General features: G+C 56.6%; 1 protein-coding gene across 3 annotated transcripts in view; it reads left to right on the top strand.

Moving 5' to 3' along the window:
* Nucleotides 1–467: 467 nt before the first annotated feature.
* UVSSA (UV stimulated scaffold protein A) overlaps nucleotides 468–10,006 on the top strand; it is a 28,599-nt gene continuing 19,060 nt past the window's right edge. For 2 of the 3 annotated variants that reach the window (XM_053577797.1, XM_053577796.1), the window contains exons 1-6: nucleotides 468–1,064; nucleotides 1,810–2,140; nucleotides 3,216–3,336; nucleotides 4,305–4,670; nucleotides 5,391–5,503; nucleotides 5,737–5,865. In XM_053577797.1, coding sequence (XP_053433772.1) covers nucleotides 967–1,064; nucleotides 1,810–2,140; nucleotides 3,216–3,336; nucleotides 4,305–4,670; nucleotides 5,391–5,503; nucleotides 5,737–5,865 — 1,158 coding nt within the window. In that variant the 5' untranslated portion in view covers nucleotides 468–966. The remainder of the gene's footprint in view (nucleotides 1,065–1,809; nucleotides 2,141–3,215; nucleotides 3,337–4,304; nucleotides 4,671–5,390; nucleotides 5,504–5,736; nucleotides 5,866–10,006) is intronic. The other variant, XM_053577798.1, reaches the window with a different exon arrangement.

The following is a 10,006-nucleotide window of genomic DNA, read 5'->3' as shown; positions in this document are numbered from 1 at the left end:
CAAAATCTAAAGTTCGGTTTGAGCCTTAGTTTCTGCGCCGGCTGTCCAGGCTGCGGCGTCACGCCCGCGCGCTCCGAGCAGACCCCCGCCTCCGGCACTCGCGTACGCGGCCCCTTTAAGGACTTGCCGCGCCCTCCCGCCTCCTTTTTCTCGCGCGTCTCCCTCACAGGCTGCCCCGCCCCCTCCTTTGCCGGGAGCGCGCTCACGTCGCTGCGCGGAACTCGGCCCTCGTTTCGCGCCTGCGCTGCCCGGGCCAGGGTGAGCCATTGGCTGCTGAGCTCTGGAAACGTGACTGGAGGGGCGGTGCCCTTCGCCGGAAAAGGCGGGGCCGTGGCACGAGCGTCGCGTCGCGCTGACCTTCGCTTCCGCGCCGTCTCGGCCAAAGTCAGCCAATGGCTATAGAGTTCTCGGGAACGAAGTGGAAGGCCGTGGCCTCTGCCGGAAGAGGAGGGGCGAGGAGAGCGGCCTAGTGGTGCGGAGGGGGGCTGCGGCCTGACTGGGGCGGGCCTGGGTGGTGCCGCCGAGCTTCGGCCTTGAAGTCAGGCCGCGGACCTCTGCGGCCTCTGGGGGCTCCTTCTTCCAAGGAACTCTGGGCCAGTGGCCTCTCCCGCCCGCTCGGCACTGGGGCCGCCCCTGGGAGGCATTCTTGGCCCCGGGCGGGCTCCGGCGCACCTGTCACTGCTTCCCCGACGGCCCGGCCCTGCCGTTGCAGCCTCCCGCAGCTGCCCTGTGGCATGTGAGCGTGTGGGGACCGCGGACAGGGTGATACCCTCCCGTGCACCACCCCGGCCACAGGACCGTAGGGGCCCAGAGTGAAAGTTGCGTTCGTAAACCTGCGCACTCGCCACCAGAGGGCTTGTCTGACTGTCCGCACGTCACTCGAGCTGTTCCCCGTCCCGCCGGAGGCTGGGCTGCGCCGCGCCCGTGCGGGCTGTGAGGGGAGCACCTCCGGAGCGCGCCGCGGACATGGAGCAGAAGCTGTCCCAGCTGGTCGAAGAGCTCACGACTTCAGGGGAGCCCCAGCTGAACCCCGAGAAAGTGAAGGAACTAAAGAAAATTTGCAAGTATGTTTCAAGGGGTTGTAGTTCGAGTGGTCCTGTAAACCGGGGACACACCGGGAGGTTGGGGAGCTCCTGGGTGTGGTCTAGGCATCCCCGGAGGACACTGATCCAGGGCTTTGCATGCGGTCAGGTCCTGGGACATGGTACTAGGGTAGAGTGTGGCATTTCTGGTTATCGTATTTCCACCCCAACTGGAAATGAAGTGTTTACTTTTGGATGAAAAATCCCAGGTCAGGCCAGGTGTCGCAGTTCTCCCTGAAGACCCCTAACCAGCCTGGTTTGCACCAGACAGTAACTGTGAGGAAGAGCCCTGGGTCTCCCCTTCCTCCCTGCAGTGAGCCAGGGGCACAGACTTTCTGGACCAACTGCTGGTGACCTTCAGGCTTCACCATGGTCAGCTCTGGGAAAGTGGCTAGAGGCGCTGGAATGTCTACAGGCTGTTCCAGCTAAGCCTATTGACAGGCACTGACATTTGACTTTTCTACAGTCTTCACACTTTGTAAAGTATCCTTTCATTTGTTTCAACTATTTAAAAATGTAGAAAACACTCTGGGCCTGTTGAACTTTATAAAAACAGAGGCTGAAGGGGCCAGGTTTGGCCGTAGGCAGTGATTTGCAGACCTTGCTCTAGGAAAAGTGGAGAGTGAAGCTTGGGAGGCAGCTGTGGTCTTGGCCACACTGCACAAAGAGCCCTTGTTAACTGTCCTGCAAGTGTGGACTCTTGGGTCGGGCTGGCTTGTGTTCCTAGGTCTTCAGAGGAACAGCTGGGTCGTACCTACCACCTGCTGATGGCCCAGCTAAGCAGGGAGCATGCGCAGGTCCGCCTCTCCGCCTTCCAGGCTGTGGATGAGCTGTTCACCAGGTCTCACTACTTCAGGGCGCTGCTCATTTCCAACTTCCAGGAGTTCCTGGAGCTCACTCTGGGCACAGACCATGAGCAGCCCCTGCCGCCGCCCAGGGAGGTGGCCCAGAGGCTGAGGCAGGCAGCTCTGCGGGCAGTGGAAGCATGGAATGAGAAGTTCGGGGAGGCCTATAAGAAGCTTGCCTTGGGCTACCACTTCTTAAAGCACAACAAAAAGGTAGGTGGCTTTGCCCACTACTGGAGATTCCAAGTGTCTTCCATGCGAAGGGTGGGCCAGAGGAAGCCTGGATGCATGTCAACCTGGTATGCAGCCTGCCTGGTCTTTCCAGGGCATCTGGGCTGCTGGACCAGTTGTTGGGGTGTGGGGGTGATTGAGAGTGACCAGCAGCTGGGGTCAGGATGGCTCAGTGCTGAGAGGAAGAGCATGAGTTCGCCCATATGTGGACGTGGCAGAGCCTGCAGACCTGTGTGTGTAAGAGAAAGCAGAAGCAAGACCCACCTCTCAGGCACAGCCCTTCCCCATGACAGTGCTGGCCTGGGCCAGGTCTGCCCTAGCTGGAATGTCATTCTCCACCTGGATGCTGCTGTGGGCTCTGACTGGTGCTGGTCATGACAGAACCCGCTAGGAACTCAGACCCCCACCTGCCATGAGGCCCAGCCATCCTTCACTGTGGGGTCTGGGAACTACACCCTCCCCACGGGGGTTATGCTCAGGGGTCCCTAGGCCCAGCTACTCGGTAGCCCCTTATATCTGCACATCGAGTGAGCTCACTTTTTCTTGCTGAGATCATACTTAGGAGAGATTTTTTTTTTTTTTTTTTGTAGAGACAGAGTCTCACTTTATGGCCCTCGGTAGAGTGCCGTGGCCTCACACAGCTCACAGCAACCTCCAACTCCTGGGCTTAAGCAATTCTCTTGCCTCAGCCTCCCGAGTAGCTGGGACTACAGGCGTGCACCACAACGCCCGGCTATTTTTTTGGTTGCAGTTTGGCCGGGGCCGGGCCTGAACCTGCCACCCTCGGCATATGGGGCCGGCACCCCACTGACTGAGCCACAGGCGCCGCCCAGGAGAGATTTTTTTTTTACCTCTTTTAAGTTAGCACATGTACTGACTTTCTAGGAATTAGGCAGCAGAATTGGGGTATGGTTTCCTTTTATTTTAATACACTGTGAACTTAGAAACGTGTAGAGATCCTGGTTACGTACTGATGTTGGTATCTTTTCTTAGAGCTTCTTTTGATTTACTGTTTCTTTGCATTCCTTATAGATAGTCTTTATCTTCAACTTTTCAGGTGGATTTTCAAGATGTGAATGCTAGGACCTTAGCAGAAAGAAAGAGGGAAGAGGAGAAACAGAAGCATTTGGACAAAATCTACAGAGAAAGAGCCCAGCAGGCCGAGAGGGAGATGGAAGGCAAGTTCCCAGGACTGGGGGGCTGCCTTAGGCCTCTGTGCTAGGCAGTGCCCTTGGTGCAGCCTGTCCATCCTTCTGGTCTCAGGGTCCTAGGTTGCTGGGGACTTTGATATTCAAATAGGCTGGGCAGAGATGCTTCAGTTTGAGGGCTGGTGGGGGTGAGGCCTTCCCAGCCACAGACCCCACCTTATTCCCAATGGTCCTGGCTTGGAGGTCTTTGCGGCATCTGCTCCTCTCCTGAGCCCCTGCAGCCACATTCCACTGAGGTGTTTGCTGGGTAGATTCTCAGGCAGCCTTGGGGGCTCAGCGTGGGTCAGCAGTGGTCTGGTCTTTCCAGCATGGCTAAAGGCCCTCTTGGTATTCATCTTATGATCTCTATTTGCTCTTGCCAGTCTCCTCCCCAGAAAACCCCACCGTTTACTTCCCAGCAGCAGGTCCTTCTCATGAGGGGTGCAGTCCAGGTGTGAGGAGGAAGCCAGGCCCAGGGCTGCTGTTGCCTACAACAGGTGTCTCCTCTGAGGGACTGAGGTGGCCATTCTGCGTTCTCAGACCATGGATCTTAAGGGCTCCTCCTGTGCCCAGAGCTCCCTGTAGACCTCATTCCTAGGTGCAGGCCCTGTTAGAGGCCACTTCTGGGAAGCCAGGCCTTGGGAAGCCTATAAGGCAGGCAGCTGGGAGGGAGAGCTAGCCCGCCCAGGAAGGTGGGAGATGTCTACAGCATTTCTTTGCCCCGAGAGGAGGGGTAGCTTTGTACATGCTGTTGCCTGGAGGCATCTGAGAGTTGATCTGCAGCTCCAGCTGCCAAGCTGGGTGGTTCATCCAGCAGTTGAAGAGTTCCTGTGATGCCATCTGCTCCTGGGGCACTGGCTTTGGTCTTGGGAGAAGAGGCCCCTGGGCATGGTGTTGGGCAAGGTGGTGCACTTTCTCCCAGTGTGACTCAGGAAGCAGATGTCTTGGTCTTTTGGCAGAAATGTCTGCAGAAATTGAGTCCTGCCTGACGGAAGTGGAGAGCTGTTTCCAGCTGCTGGTGCCCCTTGACATAGGCCCGAGCCCAGAGGTGGGATTCCTTGGCGTGGCTTCCGGTGTGTCTGAGGAGGGTGCTTCTTGTCCTTCATGTCCAGGCCAGGCCCCCCACTGCCGGTCTGGCCCTCCTGACCCTCGGGATGGGGAGCGGCCCTGCTGCAGCAGGGACCTGCCTGCTTCTGTGCACTTCCCCGGGTTTGGCAGCGGAGTACTCTCAGAAGACAAGGATGAGGACAGTGACCAGGAGCAGTTTGTGCGCAACCATGGGCTTGGCTCGCACAAGTACACACTGAAGGTGGAGCTCTCCACAGGTGACTGGCACTTGGGCTCTGCTTGGCTCCTTCCTCTTCCTGCTCTGGGCTGGCTGGTCAGCAGGTTTGTCATGGGTGCCTGCCCGCGGTGTCTTGGGCCACAGAGCCTTGTTCCTGCGGTGGCTTCTCAGTGGGGCCTGGGTCCGTGGGCACTGCCGGTTCTTTCTCCCCTGTAACCCCTGCAATGGGCTGCCCTCCCTCCTGCCATGCCAGGCCTTTGTGGCTATAGGCCACCCTCAGGGGTCACTTCTAAGAGCTCACAGACTTCTCTGCCATCCCATCAGCCCCCACCTAGCAAGGCTACGAGTAGAGCAGGGATCCCCTAAAGCTGGGGTGGGGGATCCATGATGTGGTCCTTACAGCATGTGGTCTGAGTGCCCGGGGAGCCTGGGCAGGTTATACGCCTGTCACATATGGTCAAGCTAAGGGAGATGCCATGGTCCCTAGTGCTTCTTGGTCCCAGCTTCCTCACGAGTGGTTCTCACTGTGTACACGGGGGTGTGCTGGATCCACTCTTCAGATAGTGCATCCAGAATCATGACTGTGCGTCTCCTCTCATGGCATTGGGTGTGAGACCCTGATCACATGTGGCCGAGACAGAGCAGGCACCTGGAAGGTTCTTTGCAGGCAACAGTGGCTGTTGCTGCGTGGTCTGCTTCGCCAGGGCCTATGGGGATCTGAGCTTCAGGCACACTGGTGACTTCGTGTGTTTCACTGCAGATGGCCTGAAGGTGCAGGAGAACGAGGACAACCTTGCCATTGTCCATGCTGCCCGTGATGTGCTCAAACTCGTGCAGAACAAGTTCCTGCCAGCTGTGTGTTCCTGGGTGCAGGTGAGGCCAGGTGCCTGGTCAGAGCGAGGGTGTGAAGGTGGAGCCCATGGACGTAGGACACGTGGAAAGTACCTGGCGTGGAGGTGTCTCTTTGGGGCCTACCGGGGCTCTGTACCTTGCCTGCAGCCTCTATTCTCTGAGATACCCCACAGACCAGCCAGGTGACTCCCAGCAGGGTCGGGCTCCCTGGGGCCTGCCCGGGGGACCTTTGCAATTCAGCTTGTGTTTTTCAGCGGTTTACCCGTGCAGGGGTCCACGGGGAACACTTAAAGCGTGCCATTGACCTGAAGACGGATTTAGATCTCGTGCTGAAAAAATACCAAGAGCTGGACATCATACCCGAGGGGGAGCTGAGGCTCAGCGTGAGTTGGGGCAGCGGGTGCTCGTGCTGAGAAAATACCAAGAGCTGGACCTTGTGCCTGAGGGGGAGCCGAGGCTCAGCATGAGTGGGGGCAGTGGGTGCTGAGCATAGTTCTGAGCAAGCATGAGCTGCCGGGGCCTCAGGGTACTGCTTTCTTCCCCGCCGAGAGTCACACAGGGCCCCTTGTCCAAGGGGCAGTGAAGGTCTGGGGTGGCAAGTAGGGCTGTGGCTCTCTGTGGGGAGAAGGGGAACCTCTGGGGGTCCAGCTGCACCTGCCTCCTTGGCCAGGCTCGCTGCATGGCACGGTGGCATCTGGGCTGTCCACATGTTCTGGTCCTGTGTTCCAGCTGAGGGCCCCTCCAGGAAGCTTTAAGAGCCAGGAAGCTCGAGGGACTCGCCAACAGATCATACTTGTTGTTCAGGGGGCACCAAGGTCAGCCCAGGAAGAGACCCTGGGAAAGCTCTGGGTGGCTAAGAACAAAAGGCTAGTGGAAGGAGGAGCTGGGCCCCTGAGGCTCCAAGGTTGCAGGGAGATGCTGCTCCCCCTGAGCTGGGAGAAGAGTGGAAAGGGCCACAGGCCACCTGGCAGAGCTGGAGGGAAGTGTGGTGTCCATCCCTTGGGCCCCTGCTGAACGGGCAGGGCAAAGCTGTGCAATGACCCTGAAACCACAGAGACTGCTGCCCTGGGCAGGGGTGACCGGCTGCCACACGAGGATGGGGGCAGACGCACTCACAGGGCAGAGGTCGCGCACATGTGTCCTCAGAGACTGTGGGGCAGGGGCTGCCCTTAAGTGTAGCCGGCTGTGCCCAGTCATCCCGTCTCCTGGCTAGGCGGTCTCTCCTCTGTTCAGAACCAAGAAAACAGCGGGTACCATCCCTCACAGAACTCAAGCCCTGGACCGTAAACCCAGACCCCAGACCTAGGTGAGGGTGTTGCCAACCCTGGCCTGGGAGATGGTCAGATTTTATGCTCTCCCTGTTTCTAAACCTCGCCCTGACCCCAGCCTAGAACCATGAGCGGGCGGTCACCTGCCCTGGGGCCTTTGGAGAGGAGCATGCTGGTCCCTTCCCTGCTGGTCCTTGTCCCGGCTGTGCTTTGCCTAAGAGGCACAGCCATGGGGCCAGCAGAGGGCGCTTGCTGTGCCACTGAGCAGGCCACCAGGACTGCTGTGCGGTTGCTATTTGTGGGTGATTGTTAATACTGTGTGAGAGTTTAGTTAACTAAGAAATCACTTAGTTTTGTAAATTTTCACAAAGTGTATCTTTCACTATGAGGAAAATATTTTTCATTCTCATTTTTGTGGGAGGAAGGTGATCAACTCTGTCAGCGTATCAGCAGTCAGAAGTTCGTCACTGTGACTGTGCAGGGCCACAGTGTTGTCAGGGCAGGTGTGGGTGGCCAAGTGGCCTGCATGGGCAGGTCTGGGGCCATAGGGAACCCTGCCCATGATCCTGCTGAGCCCTTGGGGTTGCCGTGATGTGGCTGCCATGTGCTGCTGTGGCCCTATCTCATCAGAACATCCAGATCCTGCCTGGTCACACTAGGTCCCTCCTGTGGTCAACAGCCCTGGCTCCTGCAGTGGGTGGACAGTTAGGTTTGTTGATGGGATGATGCCTCTGGGGCAGTTTGGTGCTTGGGGGCCATCCAGTGAGCTAAGAAAGGCTGCTAGGCAGCGTGGTCTGGTCTCACCAGACCTAGGCACTGCTGGCCCTTACAGTCCTTTCAGGGAACATCATTGGCAGGGCTGGCAGGACCCTGAGCTTGGGTAACGGGGGCTGTGTAGCTTTCTGGGTCAGGGCTCTACACTAGGCATCTGAGACTCCTGCGGGTTGGTTGAGGAGACAGAGCAGCTTCTTTGGGGAGCCTCGGTCACTGTCTGCTTGGGCTCCTGCCACCACATCTCCCAGAAGCTGCTGGTCTGCTCTGGGTGCTGTGTCCAGGAACCCCAAGGCATGTGGGCTAGGCCATCCAAAGGGCACTGGGTGTGTGTGGCCGCCTGTTGGGCTCTGGTGTGTGCTCCTGTCCTATGAGGCCCTGCAAGCCCGTCTGTGTCTCCAGCTGTGTGCAAGCTTCCAGGACGCAGACACATGTGTCTGGGCATCTCTGGGTGTGTGACCCCTGCCTCCAGGTCAGCAGGACCACCGTCCTGGGGCTACAGCAGTCACCATTGTCCTGTGTGGCCCTGGCCTGGCTCCTCATGTCCTCCTGTGTCAGAGTGCTGGGCCTTCACAGCTTTGGCCTAGAAGCAGCTGCGAACGGTCCAGGGCCCTAGTCCCCATGGGACACACAGCAGGCACACTTGGTGGGTGGCTAGGGGTGGCTAGGCAGCAAGGCTGAGCTGGGCCCAGTAGATTGGGCGGAGTGGTCATAGCTCCAGTGGGAGGGGAGAAGCTGCTCTGCTGGTTTGTCAATTCAGTGGACATTTTCTTGATCCTTCTTTACAAACTGATTTTTTTTTAAAGGCACTATTCCAAAATCCTTGGAGATTTGCTCAGAGAGCGAGAGCTGGCAGATGTGGTGATTGGCGGGCATCTGGCTGTGACCCGCAGCGCCGGCTCAACTGAGCTCGCTTCCCAGAATAGACATGGTGCCCGTATCTGCCCATCGCCCCATGGCTTGCACTGCGCATGTGTAGGGCAGCTGGAGCTGGCTGATGAATGTCGCTGTTAATTAGTGCCCTTTTAATTAAAAATTATGAATGAGGTGCTCTGAGATAATTTTCAAATAAAATTTACAGAGGGCTGAAATATTTCCCCTCATGTTTCCCCGTTTAGCACAGAATCGGCATTAGCTCCACGTGTAGAGCAGCAGAGCTAAGAATGTTAATCCAGTAACACGTGGTTTAAATATTTTAGAAAATCTAACAAACACGCATGCCACCAAAACACGGCTGGTGCAGCTGGCTGGGGCGACAAACCACAGCTCAGACTCAGGAGGGGCGCTGAGTGGCTGCTCTGCACGCCTGTCGCAGTTGTTTCTACATAATATCGTTTTCCTTTGACGTAGATGTGCTGTCTTCAGAAAATACTTACTCCATTTTAAATAGGTTTAACTCTGTGTTTTATGGAGTGTCTCTGTGTCAGTTCTGTTTGGGAGCAGGCCAGGGATAAATTCCAGCCAGATCAATGCGGAAAGGCACTGGGCAGATTTACTTCCCAGCCTCACTGTAGCAGAGGTGTGATAACCCCTGGGTGCTTCATTCACTAAGCTGGTGAAAATCCTTCGAAAACTTAAAAATTGCTATTTAATTGCATAGCTAAGTCTGCCAATTATTTTGTATTATGTAATTAACAATACTAATTTCCCACCACAACTAGTAAGTCAGAAAATAGTTGTTGGCATCACTCTTTTCAGCACTATCAGCAGTGTTTTTTTTTTCTTTTTGTAAATTATTGGGTTATTTTTACACATAGTTGAAATACTGGCATGAATGTTTCATTTTTGCCTCTTATGAGTCTGATGGTGCAGACACATGGTTCTCACTGGGACACACTGCCACTGTCTGCGGACTTCAGAGTCCTCTGCCTGGCCGTGCTCTGGTTCTCTATCTGGGTATCTCTACCCACCTTCTAGACCAGCCTGGGGCTCCAGGGTGCAGCTGATAGGCCCCCTGGGACACTGTGGTCTGTTCGGGAAAGTTTTCTGTGATGCTGCCAGAGCTGCTTGGCTTCTTGGAGGTGAAAAGGACAGAAAGCAAAACCCAGGAAATGAAATGTTGACCCGTCAGGCGCAGCAGGGAGGGCAGGGGACTAAATCAGCTGCTGGGAAACCTTGTGTGGCAGCAGGGCCAGAAAACAACCTTCCTGGTGACGCAGCTCCCTCCATCATGCTTGAAGGCCAAGTGCTAATCTGCGGCAGGCTGAGAGTTGGGAGGGTGTAGATAGGACGACTCTCACTGGTCAACCTGGCCAGGCCAAGGCACGAGCCTCTCCCTCCAACCACCCCCTTCACCCCCAGTCCCCCACGTGTTGTCTGCTTTGTAGACAACACTTAGCAGATGAGCCTAGCTCCCTCTATACCCCCTCAGTGTTCTCTCTTTAATTCCAAAAGAGCTCTGTTGGGTAGACCATTACCCCCATCTTATAGATGAGAAAACTGAGTCTGGGAGAAGTTTTGTGAGCCCTGGCCACCTGGCAGGAAG

The sequence above is a fragment of the Nycticebus coucang genome, chromosome 23 (genome assembly GCF_027406575.1).
Source record: "Nycticebus coucang isolate mNycCou1 chromosome 23, mNycCou1.pri, whole genome shotgun sequence".
Taxonomy (NCBI): Eukaryota; Metazoa; Chordata; class Mammalia; order Primates; family Lorisidae; genus Nycticebus; species Nycticebus coucang.
This window is presented reverse-complemented; position numbering and strand designations above follow the sequence as displayed.